At 38.7% G+C, this 17,400-nt stretch overlaps 1 protein-coding gene across 2 annotated transcripts in view; it reads left to right on the top strand.

Moving 5' to 3' along the window:
* The window catches only part of lrp4 (low density lipoprotein receptor-related protein 4), a 79,176-nt gene that overhangs the window by 21,659 nt on the left and 40,117 nt on the right, over positions 1-17,400 (top strand). For both annotated transcript variants that reach the window (XM_025055394.1, XM_025055393.1), the window contains exon 2: positions 14,332-14,478. In XM_025055394.1, coding sequence (XP_024911162.1) covers positions 14,332-14,478 — 147 coding nt within the window. The remainder of the gene's footprint in view (positions 1-14,331; positions 14,479-17,400) is intronic.

Genomic DNA, 17,400 nt, shown 5'->3' with positions numbered 1-17,400 from the left:
CGGTGGTATTTAGCGCACCACAGTTTGACAGAGCAAATATTTGTTCAGTTTATTTAAATGTGCGGTTTATTAAGGCAACAGAGTCAATGGCTGTCATTCCTAAACATGTTAAAAAAAAGCCATCTCTGATTTTTACCATCTCAAGATTGGCAAACTGAAGCTTTGTGCAATACATGTATCCAATATATTTAGTTTATTCAAAGAATATCCCCTCATTCCTGTACAATCACACACATCTTGTGCACCATAGAAACAAAGCAGTTCTGTGATGGGTTTATAATTAACCTCTGTGGAAGGGTACCTCTCCATCCTACACAGAACTGAAAATTGAATTAGTGTGTTTAGTGGGAGCCATTTTCCTCTTCAAATGAGAGCGCTGTTGACTTTTCAGTTTTCATAATCAGTTCAAACTGCATGGGGAGAAAAGCCTGATCACAACTTCTGTGGATGCTCTTAAACAGAAATGCACACAGATATTTACCTAGCCACCTTTTCAATCATTTTACAATTACCTTCTGTTTTCTGATTAAAACTATCATATGGTGAATGTTGTGCATAGACTATGGTTTTGGCGGGCCAGATTTTTGTAAAGTGACAGTTTACTACAATATTTACTGAAATGCTGATCTTAAAATAAGTATCAAACAACAACATGAAAAATATCCTGGTGTTGAGATCTTTAATAGATTTTGTCCTCCAGTCAGGATTTTTCTGTGAAGCCCCTATAATTTAATAATGTCATACTCAAATCAAATTGAGAATTTCATGAAACCCTGGACAACTTAGTTGAAGTTGCCGACTGAGTCATTTTTCCTTAACTTGAAGATGTTTCTCATTTTGAATTCTCTGTGTTCACTTGGTTGAATTATTGCACTGATCAGAGATTACTCTCTGATATTTAGGCTCTGATTCCCTTCCCTCTGATTCAGTGTAATTAAGTAATGAATCATTTTGTTCTAATTTCCTTTACTACAATTGATCTTAAACACTACTATCAGTGTGCATTGTCTGTTATCTAACAAGGCAAACATTTATTTCTATTGATTTCCTCAGCCTTTCTGGCTGATGACTCATCTGTTTGCTCTGTAAGTCAGATTTTTTGTGAGAGAACACTTTGTTGTTGATTGTCAAAGGTGAAGGTTCGGTTTGATCCAACAGGCTCGATGCATTTGCACATGATAGCATGTGAATGAGATTTGTTGTGTATTTCTTCTAGAAGATATACAATTTTAAGTGGGCTATTGCTGGCAAGAGGTGTGCTGAAGAACATTGGGCCTTTCTCAGCGGTTTTAAAGCATTTGACAGGTGAAATAGTGTGGGAACTACAGGGAGTGTTGCCTTAAAATGCTTTTTGTTGCGCTTGTCGGAGATGCGGAGGTGCCAGCTGAATGCTCAATAGCTCTGTTGGAGCCACTGGTGAATGGTTGAGTGTAGGGGGGAAAATGGCTTCCTGCTAGAGCTGTTCACACTGTTTCTGAGGCTCCTTCCTTGGCGAAAATGTCCTCAAATCTTTTACCCCAACTGCTAACTTCTACCTTGGGGTGCAATGATTGGGTTTATTCTTGTTGATTAAACAAATTGACAAGTATTTTGCTTTCTTTTTGGCTTAACAACTTGGATCTCAGTTATAAAAATTCAATGATGAAGATTTAATGACGTTCACCTTGATTTTTACCACCATCCTGTCGTTAATGACCTGCTACTGGGTTCTTTGCAATGAAGCTCTTCTCAATGAATGATCCTGCTCATTTTCAAATTGTCCTTTATGAAAATATCATTATCCAACCAAAATAAATGCTTTCTTCATCCAACTGTTAAGTCTGCTCCAAGCCCTTCAGGCTGTAATGATCCAGCTGGGTCATTTTCTAAGGATGGAAAGATAGTTGGTCTGAGATGTGGTGTTTTGATGATAGGGGCAATGAGGGTCATATTGGGGTCCTGAGAACCAAGAAGAATGTGGGGGGGGGGGGGGGTTGATGCATCCTTTCATTTAGGTTTAGAGTTTTGTTAAGTGTTAACCAATAGAAGATGAGTAGTGTTAAGGCAATGCATTTAGAAAATAAAGCAAAGGATTTAAAAGAACTCCAGACCAAGACAATGGAAATGGAGCTTCAGAGGTAGATAACTTCTGATTTACATTACTTGAGGCATAAGAAAATGCTGGTTATTATCATAATAACTAGACGTTGTTCGTAGAGACTGATGAAGAAGGCAGAGCAGGAAGGTTAGAGGGATTCTACAGAGGCAGCGCCTGGCAAGGGCCATTGTTCATCCTTCTCTTTTGAGATTGAGGACACAGGAGAGTTTCACACGCCACTCGCAGGCATCCTGCTGGGCAGCCCCGGAAGGGGGCTATTGCAGCTGGTAAAGAAGCCCTGGCCATAGGGATAAATTACCCTGAATGGAGGGGTCTGTGTTTGCTGTTTTCTCCTTTTTCTAAAAGGAGCCAGAGAGAGAAGGAATTCAACCCCAACCACAGGTTGTCTGCTTTGCTTCTGTAAAAGGCTCTGCCTTCCAAGTCACCAATTTAACATCCCTCCACTCCCACCTCCTCCGGAATGCTTCATGGTTTTGTTGTCTTGTAGGGATGAGGGTGTGTGTTGTATGAGGTTTCAATTTTTTAAGATGGGCATTTATTTTTAATAAGGAAACCTTCTGAAGTGTAGTCCAGGGAGTGTGGGGAATGACATGCAGTAAAAAGTCCAGCCATGTTGGAGTCAGAGTGGGAAGCTGCTGCTCATACCTTGGGTTTTCCCCCTAACAATTTAGCTATTTACCAAAAAACTTGAATGAAATACATATTTCTATTTTGTCTTTGTCGTACTTGTAACTGTATGTAAAGGGCCATGAGCATTAAACCCATCTTTCTTTTAATATGACAAAAGATAAACACAAATTATTAAGAGAATAGTTATACTAAGATATTTATTAATAGTTCAAGCCTGAATTGTTTCTGACAGTTTAAAGGCCGGTGAAATTGTAGTGCTGTTGTTACTCTTTCTACTTTTGTGCAGATATGGGTTAGTGTGCGCGTTTGTTTTTGTAGGCTTGAAGCCCTCCTTTAAGTAGGCAGCTTATTTTAATTATTAACTGTTGGGTTAATGCAAAAAACAGTGTTTAATATAATAAAACTTCCAACTTTTGAGTTTTGACCAAAATTCCAAATGTTAACATCATAAAAGGTCTGGTGCCAGCATGGAGTTTAAAGCTGCAGGATGGGGCCCCTCGTGCTGTTTCAGTTAATATCTGCATATTATAGAGCTGGACCTCTGTGCCTGCTTCCCTCATTTAGTTAAAACCTATAAAGTTAGCAATTGCTTGCCCACGTGGAATAATCTCCTGTTATTAAACTTTTACTAACATTCTCAGATACGGACCAGTTTTAGCTGCTAAAACTCAGATGTGTATTTTCATTGTTGCGAGGCCAGATCAGTATGATGTTATTATTATATGAAGCTATTTTCTTTAATTAAATGATTTGGTTTGTTTTTCTTGATAATGGCATGAAGATACTTTTTACCTTTAAAAAAGTTGATGGTCTTGCTTTACTACAAGAAGATCACAAGTTTGCATGTCCTCCAGGCTTTCTCCAGGTACTGAAGTTTCCTCCACAGTCTAGATTTATGGAGATTCATTTGACACCCCAGATTAACGGTAGGCATGAATGTGAGTGTGAATTGTTTGTCACTATATCTATCCTCCCCCAATCACTGCTGGGAAATGCTCCAGACCCACACGCCCCTGAAAAGTGTTCAGTGGTAGAAGATGAATAAATGGATGAATTAAGATATATACTTATTTAATGATTCTACCAACCACCTTTATCTTTGACCTTAGCTCTGCATAGGCTATTTTAAAGTTAAAGTAATGTAAAGTAAAGAAATGGATGCAGGTTGAATATCTACCCGAGTACATTTAATGCAAAACATTACATTTTTTATTTAAATCAAAGTTTGTTGCTTGTATCATTAGCCTCCCGTCCAACAGTATCCTATTCCTTTCACTAAAAGTCCATGTGCATGAACTGGGAGGCAAACCGGTGACCTAGGTTTGGAGTGATCGTGCTTACCAACATTCTGCTCTGCAGTCTTAAAATAGACATGTGAGATCCAAACTTGGTACAAATGCTCTTCATACTGCAGAGTCATGTGTTTATGAATTTAAAATGGTTATAAAATCATTTATAAAGTGCAGTACAATATAGTATTTGTTTGACTGTGGTAAGCTGCTGCCCTTAGTTTAACTGGGGGGTTGAGGAATGATGTTAGTGTCTGACATGACCATGACTATCACCTGTTAGTCATCTGTGCTGACGAGCCGAGGTTACAGTTATAATAGGACGTTATTGTAAACTAGTGATTGATAATATAAATTTTTTAATCACCAAATATAAGAGATAGTAATGTGGTCTAAATAGTTGAAACTATTGTGATAACTGTTGATGTTTTATTTAAGAAATGAAAATTGATTTTGATTGATTTTTTAGAAACATATATTATTGTACATCCCTTAAGTGAACTCTTCAGTACTGCTATTCAGAAAAAGGACTGGAGTTGGTTGTGTTTGTCACCTGTCAGTCACAATTGGCACTGGCCCCCTCTGTGCTGTTCCACTAATGGTCCAAGCAACCGATGCTGCATGCTCATTGGTCTAGCTTTGTAGCATTGTTGCACAAGTGAGCGATTGTGCAGACGCATCACCAGTATTCTTAAAGCAAGACCGTTTTAGCTGCAGGGCTTTACAATAAGTATTACGACTTGTGTTCCGTACCTGTTATAAACTGGAGAATTTAGGACTGCTGCAGAAAATTGTGTTCCAAATGAGACTCTCTCTGGATAAGCCATTGTTCTCAGGACCTGTCAGGCTATAGGCTGTAGCTGAAGCTGTGACCCATGTGTTCCTAATAGAGGCCCCATTGTGGGTTAGCACTGAAGGAGAATGTGTACATGACGATGGGGGTCAGATGGTCAAATAGACAATCTGTGGCTTAGAGTGAGTTTGGACACACTGTGCCCACTCAGCACATTACCCAGTGAGTCTAGTGTTCACAGCAAGATACAGAGAGGTCAGAGCTCTGCTGTGTTTACACTGCCAGGTCTGACAGACGCTCATGAGCAGACACACAGACTGAAGGTTACATTTCAAACCGAAAATGTGTCTCACTCAATAAGTGTTATTGGCAATAAACTATCTACTAATTGAAGGGGTGCTGATATAACATATTGATTGCAACAAAAAAAAAAAAAAACATTTATCTGCAGTTACAATAAAAATGAAATGAAATAAGCAGACAAATTTTAATTTGATCCAATGTGTTTTACTTGAAGAACACATGATATAAATACACCTGTCATCTTCCTGTATTCCACATTAAAAGATATGAGCCAGGCATTGTCAATCAGTACGAACCTCGGTGAGCATGACATGGCTATTCCATGGATATGCCAACTAGCATGCATGACATCTAAAAGTCGCAGGGACTTTGGTTAGTGAAACATTCATGCCATCTTGAATGTCTTTAGATTTCATCTCAGTAGGATTTCACTGTATTAATTTACAAAACTGCACTGAAGCCAGCAGGTTCTGTTTGTTAAGGAGGAAAAAAAACTCTGTACATGTGCTTCCCTGATCGCAGTGACGGCTTGAAGATTCCACGAAATCCCTTTGTTCTTGCTCTGCTGTCCATGTCATACACAGACACAGACAGTCTTCTGCAAAGGCTCCAGTCTCAGTCTCATTTTTGCATGTCTGCATTTCTTTTCTGACCCTGTCCTATTTAACACCTTTGGTACTTTTTCTTTGAAACTGCTCAACCAGATTATTCCCAGGTCATTTAGTCTGCAAACTCATGTCCAGTTCTTAGAAAAGCACAAATTGATATTTTAGTAATTTTGCTTCTTTTTGATCACAACATAGAGCCCTCCCCTTTTCCACATACCATATACAACACACACACACAAAGTTTCAAAGCCACATAAGTACAGTGCATGGAGACTAGAGCCGTCACAAATGGCTGACAGTAGTGGAAAATTAAACCCTGTAAGACACACTCGCCCCTTTCTCTTCTTAACCCTTTCATGGGCCCACGACCTGGCAGTCCACATGTTTTGGTGCAGACACTATAACATAGCTGTTTTTCATTTGTAACAAAGATTATCAAGAGGGAACAAAAATGTCCCAGCGTATATGTCAATAAATCAATGGTAATGATTCAGGGGGGAAATACTGTTTTTAAATTACTTTATTATTTTCTTAACAACATATGATTTTGATTTAATTTGTTGCCGATCAAGCTTCAAGATCAAGATACATTTTTTGTATTTTTTAGTGTTGGCTGTGGTAAGTGGGTTGCCTCTTTTGGGATGTGTGGGATTTCAATTTCAGACTCTCTTCATTTATATGCAGAATAAATGCTATTAAATTTAGAAGTGTCATATACTAGTACAAAGAAACAAAGGTATTAGTAAAATAAAATCCTGCTTCGGGCATTTATTCACATTACTTATACATCTGTCCAGACCGCCTTTTTACTGTCTAAATCCCTCACCCACCCGCTGTGGTGCCAGCTCGCATGCCTATCCAGCAGCCATCCACTCATCCCTGGCCAAGTCAGTGTTATCTTTGAACTGACTTCAGAGAGACTGTTGGCTTGCTACAGATGACACTGTATACTGTATGGGTCTGCCTGCATATGTGTACAGTATACAGCTCCACAGCCGTTCTTTCCTGTCATTTCTTCTGCCCAGTTTGATCTCAGAAGCCCTTTTTTTTTCTTTAACACCGGGCCTTTATTTTTCACCAGAGTAGCAGGGCTATGTTGTATCAACAAGCATGTAATTATGTTGTTTTCGGTGATTTGAAGGAATAAAGGACAGTATCCTCCCACAAGCTTCAGGGTCACACTTAGTTAATTAGCTAAAAGTGGGTGTACACATCTCTCTCTTTGTCTTTGTTTGTTCCATCCATCCATGCATGCACATGCATGTGTAGATGCACACACACACACACACACACACACACACACAGAGTTTTGTCAGAGCTAATGACTATTCATGTCAGGACACTGCAGTGTCAATTTTAGATGATGCAATTATCCTGTAACTCTGAAGGGGAAAGTCAACAGTCTTGTTTGCTTGCTGTTTATAAACGCACATCTCACCTTTGAACATACTCCTAATGAGAATTAAGTGTGCCTAAACGTTTTTTGTTATATTTTTATCTACTTGCTTAAAACCTTTCACACATAAACAAGTGATGAAATTGGGTTGTATAAAAAGTGCTCATGCACAGAACATAAGATATACACCCTGACAAATCTGTCTGAGGCAGGGGTCACTCACTGACAGCCGTATATCATTGCCAAGCTAAATAGTGCACAGTAACTGGTGTTCTGTGATGGTTTGAATCCACATTTATGAGCAAAAACCTTAAACAACCAATTTAAATTTACAACAAAGAAACATCCAGATGCTTGCAGACAAAAAAGAGGGAAACAGCGATAAACAGACAGAAGCAGTTCTATATTAAAATAAGTGGAAAAATGTATTGTATACTTGTTATAATTCTATTCAGTTATTTACTTGTTTTTTTATTTCATTTTTGACTATTATAAGCAATTGGCAACCATCTCTGTTTAACCTAACGCTTACTCCACTGTCCCCATCAAGCTCACCAGTGCCACTGTTTATATGAAAAATCTTCCCACAGAGGTGACACAATTGCCACAAACAGCCACAGAAACACACGCATGCACAGACACTAACACACACACTGTCCTGCTGAGTTATGTTATGATAAACTGATGGAGAGCTACCATGTGATAACACTGCAAGTTAATGAAAGTTTGATGAGCAGGCGTGAATAGAACCCTGCTGCTGACCAACTGTTGGGCCTGTCTTGACAAATTTGAAGCAATGCTCTGCAGATTTGGCATCAGCTTCTTGACTTGACTGTTACTTTGTTTGCAGGCTGGGTACACAAGTGAAGTATTTTAAGAATTTCTCTTTAGTTGAGAAGTAGTAAGTGTTTACAACTACTCCTGCATGGTGCTCTGCCTCACTTGTGTCTTTTTTTCCCCCAGCATGGCTCTCATGTGCACATGTGCTGCTGTGGTAATCAGTTCACCGCATCAGAGCAGCCTGACCTAGAGTGGGCAAATTAGTAGGTGGAGATGAGCTCTACCCTGTCGAGGGTAAACTGGCAGGGAGTACGAGCTATTTGGCATCTTGTACCTAAGTCAGCTTAACCCAGAGTCGGCAAAACCACACAGAATTCAGTCAGAATACTCTTTGCTTTTTGCAGCTTAGAGTTTCTATGCACTGTTCTAAAGTAATATGATAACGTAAAATTGGAAAAGTAGCCTATGAGACAATACATTCAGCCACAGTCTTAATCTGTAAAGTTGCAGAGACTGTCGTACTTAAACAGAACTTGTAACTTTATTTTCAGCCCATCACCAACTTCGCTCAACCCTTCTGTCATTTTACAACAAATGGATGGTAAAAATGTGAACAATTCCAACCTTGTTCACCGCAGAACAGAGTCAAATCTTTCAGCCATTCCTTCACTTTATTGGTATGTCAGGTTCTTTCTGAATTCAAAATGATTTTTGCAGTTGACCTGAATGAATGTTGTTCTACAAATGCATTGCAATTTAAAATTTATATTGCATACCTCAATTAAACCTTAATTTTAGGCAAAAGAACAAAGAAAATATTAAACCTAGGGTTTTCACTTACAAACTTAATTCTGTTCATTCAACATAATCCAACTAAGAAACTGATGCCAGCAGATCATCTTATTCAGACCTTGATGTAAACCAGAGCAGTATTGCTGAAAGAAAATTGAGTCACATTTTGTCTAAGGTTAGGGTTATTGGGAGTTATTTTTGATAACTCCATTGGGAGTGAGGATTCAGAGCTGGGAGTTGTCACAGAGCCAACCCCCAGTTAAGTTATCAGAACTCACAGAGCCAAACACATGAACAAGGCTAAGGAACAGTCTCACATCACAGGAGCTTTACAGACCTGTGGCTACACCAACTAGGCCTTCTCCAACGCCACCAAAACCAACCAGAAGAACAGAGAGCAGAACGGTAACAAACTGAACAATATTGTCTTTCCTTATGTTGCCGGAGCCTCCGAGAAACTTAGGAGAATTTGTAACCATAAAACCATTTTAACCAAATTCCTGTACATTTTAAACCCACTAACACCCTCGGACAAAGACTGCTTCATCCAAAGGACAAAATACCTCAACACAAACAGAGCAACGTTATCCAAAGTGAAACTTTTACTGGCCTGGAAACCAGAGCAGAAGGGAGACAGTCAATGAGAAGAGGAAGCTTTGACTCATTGTTGCATGATGAACTTGTAGGTTACATACTTACTCCTATATTTATGTTCAACATTTAGGTGAAAATATTCCGTCATGATTTCAGCATGATGCATGACCATTCTGTTGAATACAGATACTATACTACCATACTTTTTCCTGCAGTTTCATCAGAAAACCGCATTTAATCAATGGAGACAGATTTTGTAAGAGTGATGACAGGGTACAAAGTTACACGTAAACCTAATGGAGCTCTTTATTCACTGCTGATGGATGCAGTGTTGACCCTCCAGGTGGTCTCCAGGGAGGTCCCTGCCTAATTACCCAGCAGTTCTTATGACATAGTTTGAAAGCATGTGTTCCCTGCTGCAGTTCCTGGGGTTACAATGGTGTGTTTTGGCCAGCTTGCTCTCTCCTCAACTCTTCACAAATGCCATTTAGCCTTTTAACAAGTAGTAAAAAAAGTGAAGCATGGATTGAATACCACCTGGTTAGATCTAACATTCCAACACTGTGGCCTCGTCCAGTTCAGTTCAGTTGTATAATGTAGGCTGGTATTTGCTGTAGGTGGAGTTGGTTTGGTCGGTTTTATCATCGTGGGTTTATGGAAGTGTCTGTGTTTATCTTTGGTGGGGACCACCTGTCTTGTTTGATGCCAGGACCGTTTAGCCAGTTGCAGGCGGTTGTGACAAGTAGCCATGATCTTTGGTGGTCTTTGTTTTCACTTTTACTTTGGGTTATCCGTCTGTGAAGCACAGCTCAAATGTTGACCTCCTGGGGACAGTAGTAAGAGAGGCAATATTATTTACATGATATTTTATTCATCCGAGAACCATTGCCGAGTTGATCTATGGCTTCTCTGGTCTTCATCCAGGAGTGCCTTTGGACAAGATAATTGACCCCTGGTTGATCATGACAGCTGTCCTGGCTGTGGGTGGCAGGTGTGGGGAAAAAAAACTTAAATGCATTGTAGGAGTATTTAAAGCAGTGATGGCAGGGCATCTCAGAAGCCTATCTAACTCACTTTTATGTTGAAGTCAGTTTTCATTTGAAAATAGGTTGATGCTACTGTTTAGCCATGCTCATTTTATGACAATGCATGACATAATGACCCCAATCTTTTTAATATGGGGTCCTGTCACAGTTCATTCACATTGTATGCCACAGACGAGGAAAATGATGAGTAAAAATGCTGGCCTTTGCTGACAGCACCACTGTGCAAAATGAAGCCGACTTCAGCAGAGATAGCCAATGAGTTAAGATCTAAAATCTTATGAGATTTTAAACTTATGGGCTAATAACCTCATTCATTATTTGTTGATAAACCAAGTGTCCTCCAGCAGGTTGTGGAACTATGGGATGTTTTAGCGGTGAACCACCAGTGATTTATCTACATAGCACACATCTTGAAACAGTCGTATCCACTGTATGTGATTGTCTAAACTTTAGAGAGAATTGTTTGGAATAGTTTTCTGACTACACAAACGCAAAATAAAAACACGCTATTTTGTTTGAATGATGTTAAACTGAGTTGTCCCTAAACTATCACTTTTAAACCAGCATGGGCAAAAGCAAAGTGTCTTCGTGACTTGTAGTCGTATATTCATAGTTTTAGAATTTAGAAGCAACTCATAAAGTTTTGTTCAGTCCCTCAGTTCATTGTTTGCCATTTTTAGATATTGGTTTGTGGGTGTGTTGAACTCTTCCCAGGCTTTAGTCTGCTTCATTTTGTTTTAACTACAGTCCAAGTTGTGAAGATGATTCTGATTATTGTCCATAAAAGTAAAATTAGCTGACATTTGCATTTTTCTGGAACTTAAGATTGGCCCAGGAAGAAAAAGAAGACAGAAAAAACATTACTATTCTTCTCTAAAATTGAAAGTCTGTGGCTAGCCCACCCAAGTGGTAAAGTATTTACCACTGTTTACACCATAACCATTTGATTCCGCGATTTTACTCTAGAGCATCTGAGAGTAAATTTGATGCATTTCTCACTATGAAAACTACTCGGGAGAGATTAATGTAATTATCTCTCCGCAAGGTGGTATCAGCAGTTTAAAATAAATGATCAATAAAATAATAAGTAATTATTAAACTGGTTTGGGATGGCATTGGAGTTGTCATCCTTTTACAAACTTCATAGGGAGTACTCAATGAAAAGTGTTTTGTTTTTTAGCATTTGTTTTTTAAAATTATTTTTGTTCTTTTTAAGGTTAATAAGGTAGATTGATTCTGGACATTTACTGTTCATTTTGTAGGCTGGGGGCCATAACAATCATCAAGCATTTTTCCAGGTCATTATGCAATTACGTGTCTTTTATCTCTTTGTCATCTTAAAGGTTTGATCTATGACTGTCTCGCTGTCTTGTCACGCTAAAAACATTTTCATACTCACTAAATACATTCACACACACATTAGACACATTCTACAGTGATGATGGAACTTTAATGTGGATTTTTTTGTTCACATCAATTTCAGCTTTGTAGTGGTAATTAAAGTCATTTTATAATTATAATAATATAATAATTTAATCAGCTGTTTTTGGCTCAGTAGACCAGGCATGTGGCATATCTTCTTCATGAATCTGATATAAATGTGACACTGAGCTTAGTGCTGCACAGCTGAACAATGAATGGATGATATAGGTGGGCATTTAGGACAATTTCAATTGATCCTTTTTTTATATGAAAACACAAACGTTTATTCCACCTGCTGATGGTCAGTCAATTTATTAATGGGAAGCTTAATTGAAAAATCCCTGAAATTTTTGTTAGGTGTGGAATGCTTCTAATGGCCAAGAATCAGGCCTTGTGCCCCGGCATGTCTGACAGCAGCAGGACAGCCTTTTAGTTGAGATTGAGTTTTTAGTTCTCCACGTTTTCCTTAAATACTTGAAGAAAGGACTGTCTTTTATAATCAAGAAGATGGACGGTACCAGTTAACTCACAACCAGAACATTTGCCAATGAAACCATCATGCCCGCGTGCATGTGTATAATTTTTGACTCTGGTTGGAGCAAATGGTTCCAATATGTTCGACAAATACATTGTCTCTGATGTGGTTTCCCAGATCACAAGGGTGTTCCTCCAGCTCTCACACTCAGTAGTTACACACACGCACACAGACATTCACACAGGAGTATGTTGAGAGATAAATAAAGCTGACATTATGTGATTAAGTCCAACTCAGTGTTAGCTGTGACTCACTTCAAATGCCCTGACCCTGGGCTTTAAGGATCAGAGAACACTACATTCTGTAAAAGAACATTTAAAGGATGGATGTACTTCAAATACTTTTTCCCTGTATGCGTTGGTGTTGGTAACAAGGAGAGGGGAGTAAAAATAGTTGAGAAGATTAGTAAAGATAATGAAGGGGAGTGAGAAAATGAGGCTGAGAGAATGACCAGGGATAGAGAGGGAAATAAAATGAAAGAGGCCATTAATTTAGTGCTGTGGGAGGGATCTGTAGGTTACTGAGTTCTCTCTGCCAGGCCCTCCTGGGTTGACTGATGCCTTTGTGAAGAAGCCAGGAACCACACACACACACACACACACACACACGAAAACACACAAACACACGCATATTCCAAGAAACTGAGTTTGTTGCGGTGGGTCTGTTTTAGCAAAACGCGCGTGCACACACACACATTCACACACAGATGGTCATTAATAGGCTTCAAAGTGAGAGAATACAGGGAAGCCACTATTTATCCTCTGCAGAATGTGATGCATCTGAAGGTTGGGTGAATCTTGGTTTTGCTGTGGCGTGGGAAACAAAGTAAAAACATGGATTAACTGGTTGACAATTATTCTTGAACGCAAACTCTAAAATGTTGGCTACGGAAATGTTTCGTTTTACAATATGCTTGTTCTACATCTTTGAACAGACTTGTAGTGTGTGAAGCCTGTACCTTAGTCTCAAACTGTGCGTCGGAGAAAGGGTCTATGGGCTTACTGTATCTGAAAAGCTTTTTACTTTAAATGGCAACTTCATGTCCTTCAGGTTCCAGTACTGCAACCTACATTGCCTATTATTCAACATAGAAACATATGTGAACATATGGGGGGATTCCTGTAGATGCGCTGTATGCAATTGTGCATCATATTTCAATCGGCCCAAAAAAGTGCAAATTGATTTCAGTTGTTTGTCTTCCAGGTTTCCCTCATTGCCCTCATCTAATATTGCAATGCTGAGGTTAGGGTATTAGAATTAAAAGAAATATTGCAATGACAAGTGTTGTCTGAAAATTGCATATGTTTCTTTTTTTTTTTTAAACTTGCGGCTTGGGAGCCAGGCCTCCAGCAGCCATTCCCCTGAACAGAACAATAATCACAAAACAAAAGAACACAATAAAAGTGTCACCATTGGCTAACGCTCTCTGATAATCTTCTATCTCCTATATTCCTCCTGACGCTTTTGTTGTCGTTTGGTCCTGTGTTAATAGGTGGAGAGTGTAATGTGAGCTGGACACAGCTATCAGATCTCTATTTGGACACAGAATAATGGCAGGTGTAAACGCACTGAGGTTATAATCCTATGCCGTTATAGTTTGGTTACACAACAAATTTAGTCCAAGTCGCTCAGCTTAAACAAAAGCATTGAAGAAAGCAAAAAACAAACTTACCTTAAATAGAACATAAATGTGGAAACACAGCACCAAATTTGATTTAGTTTGGTTTGTATCTGCGTGGACTCTTTGCCAGGTGGACTTAAACGCAATGTCATAAATTTAAGTAAAATCACACTAGGGTGCACTAAACACGTTGGCTGTAGTTTTACATAACATAAATAGTTGGGTCGGTGGGGAACCCTTACAAGATGTAATTTTAGTATAGTAAAACAAACTAAACAAAAGGACGATGTTACTGTGAAATGTGTGATGTTTTTGTTGGATAAACTGGTTCATGTAATTCTGGTAGAATCCAGATTCTAGTGGAATGGGCTGAGCTGACTGTGACCATCATTTAACTCTAATGTTCCCTGTGATCTGTGTGCAGGTGTTAAAGGCAGCACTGAGTGTTCATGTGGGAGGAATCACTTCACATGTGCAGTTAGTGCATTCGGGGAGTGTACCTGCATCCCAGCCCAGTGGCAGTGTGATGGAGACAACGACTGCGGTGACCACAGCGACGAAGACGGATGCAGTGAGTTAACTCTCAGACTTTTGTGTTGTTTACTGTTCTGTCTTCTGTCTCATGAACTTTATCTCTTGAATATAGTTTGCCAAGGTTTTAAAATACATGTATGACATTTATTTACATATAGGATGTTTTTTAATTTATATTTTAGTGTTATTAACAGGTGTTATTTCTGTTTTATTTCTTTTATTTTCTAGAATAATTTTAATGATATTTTATTTAAGTTGTAATATATCTTTTGAATTCTATTTATATGCACTGTATTTTATTTTATTTTTACTTATTTGTTTATTTATTTTATTATTTGTATTCATTTGTATTATTTTATTTATGTTTATTTTAATTTTATGATTATATATTTTACTTCCAGTAATTTAAAAACAAATGTACATTAAGAACAATATCACATTACACGTCACAAATGTGTTTCCAGAACCAGTGAGTAAATTGCATTAAATAATCAAGATTTCAGTATTGATTCAAATATTTATTATTATAGGCAGCCCTTGAATGCACATATTCATTTGAACACATTTAACTTTATCCCAACACAGTCCCTGCTGAGTGGGGGAGCGGAGCTTTTTTGTCGACCACACAGCTGTGGTGTAAATTTGTGTAACTGCATGACAGCTGACCTGAGCTCAAAAAGTGCAAAAGTGCATATGCACACAGAGAGTTACTTTTTTTTTACCTAACCAAACAGTCCACAACAGTAAGAAGGCAGAAAAGACTGAATCAGTCACTGGGTCATGTGTATTTGCTCCATGTAGAAAAATGCATCAGTGACTTCTGGCACAAGACAGTGTTTAGCTAGAGGCAGGTTTTGGCAGCAGAAGCTGACACGGCGGCATGTCAGCTTGTCAGGGGGAGGAGATCTGCACTGTTCTTCTTTCTTTTGTGCTGGGATGTAAAATGGCAGTATGAGAGTCTTCATCATTCTTTTGGAGAAGAGCAGCAGATGCTGCCCTTTTCATCTGACGCTTCCTACGCCTCTTTGTGTGTGTTTGTGCGTTGATATTGTTTCTCCATCAGTCCTTCACTGTCACATTAGGCGTGTCTGGGGTCGGGAGTGGCGGATACTAAGTGTTATCGATCTTCAGCCCATTGAATGGTCAGTCAGAGTCTGATCGCCGCACATCGATTTGGAAGACGTCACCTTTTTTTTAAGCGACACATCGAGGCAGCTGATGGATATCAGACCATCTACGCAGACCTTCTTAATCCATTAGTGCTGTCTGATTGATCCTCTCATCTTGTTGCTCACGCTTCCTGTGATGCACCTGTCAGTCACCCTGTCACAAAAGCACTTGCTACAAAGATTCATGATGCTTTTGCAGCCAAGTGTTGAAAAATAATGAAATATGTTGATATTATTTATTGAGATATTAATTTAACATTCTGCTTCTGCATCCTCATTCAAATATGGTAAAATAACGTCTTAATGTCATCATATGCTGGAGAAGACTGGACAGTTCAGCATTGGTCCCATTGGTGTGGATCGTTTACTACCACAATTCACCACTGATCAACATTTCTCATTGGAAAATTGTAGAGATTGACAATTACTAAGTTCTTTGTCTTTTGGACATTCAGCACTAGAATTTAGCATTTATTCTCATATGCTCTTAGAGATTCAGTTGTTGTTGGGTTCTTAAAAAGCAAAGACAAAAACCAAATTCTAAATGTTTCAGTCAATAGGCTGATTTGAATAGTACCAACCAATCCTGTTAGAGTTTATCAGTTTAGCGGTAATTTAGAATTTAGCATTACTCCCTGTGCACCACAGCTCTCTATCCACTTAAGGAAATTACAATGCAAATTCTGTTACCCAATTTCAGTCCCTGAGGTTTCTGTCTTCTGCAGTGTTTGTTTTCCAGTCCAGGATCTGTGGCAGGCCTTTCCAACACACACACTCTCAGACATGTCTGACGACGCCTTTCCATCATACTATACAGTCTTTAAGTCAAGTGTATAGAGATGTGAAGCCTGAATGAAAGAGGCTAATATGGGTGTGGGGCATTTAATTCTACGCAGTGTGACTCAACTCCTATCACTGAGTGAATTAGCTGTGTTGTATTGTCAAAGCAGCAGGCAAAATTGAATGGTTTTAGTAATGTTTTATGAATGCAGAAAAAACATTAAATTGTCAGAACTGCAGATTCAGTACACTTGGAGTTTGGAGATAATGGACATTTCTAAAACTGCAGAAACAGTATCACTTGACACTGGTACTTTTTTGTAGCAGTGCAGTGGTTATGAACAAGATGTTTTAGCTAGAAAACACTTCTTATTTATTATTTTTATAGAAATGTTGTCTGTGGCCGTTTCGGAACTTGCAATGCTGTGTTTTCAAAAGCATTTTTTTCTAAATTCCTCACAGAACACAGGGTCACACATCCCAAGGACAGGACAATAAATAAGATGCAATTTAATACTTTAATAGGTACAAATCGTCCACCAAATTAATAACACCCCTTTCTTACATTGATACAGCTGTCTGAGCCTGGGGGGCGCAGGTGGCTCCAGATTGCTTATATACATAAAACCACTTTCTTTAGTTTGACTTCAGGCCAAATAAAAACTGCAGGAGTCTTTATTATAAAGCAGTGGTACTTTAGAGTGTTATGTTAATGTTTTTGGCAGAGAACACCACTTTTATATGAGGAGAATGAAGGTGGTAATATGCCACCTTTTTCAGTAAGGTTCCTACGGACATGCGAGGCCAGCACTAGATGTGTAGTGAAAGAAGACAGGCCAAAGTAAAATGACGGGATGCAGGATATTGTCGGTTGCCAATAAATATTTATAAATAATTTCTAGCTGGTAAATTGATTTATACATGCAGCAAGGTTTCTGAACTAAGAGGACATATTGTGTCGGTGTTTCGGGTGGACTCTGTGTACATGTTTGACAGGTAAATTGTCAAAT

This window comes from Cynoglossus semilaevis, chromosome 5, assembly GCF_000523025.1.
Source record: "Cynoglossus semilaevis isolate Cse_v1.0 chromosome 5, Cse_v1.0, whole genome shotgun sequence".
NCBI lineage: Eukaryota > Metazoa > Chordata > Actinopteri > Pleuronectiformes > Cynoglossidae > Cynoglossus > Cynoglossus semilaevis.
This window is presented reverse-complemented; position numbering and strand designations above follow the sequence as displayed.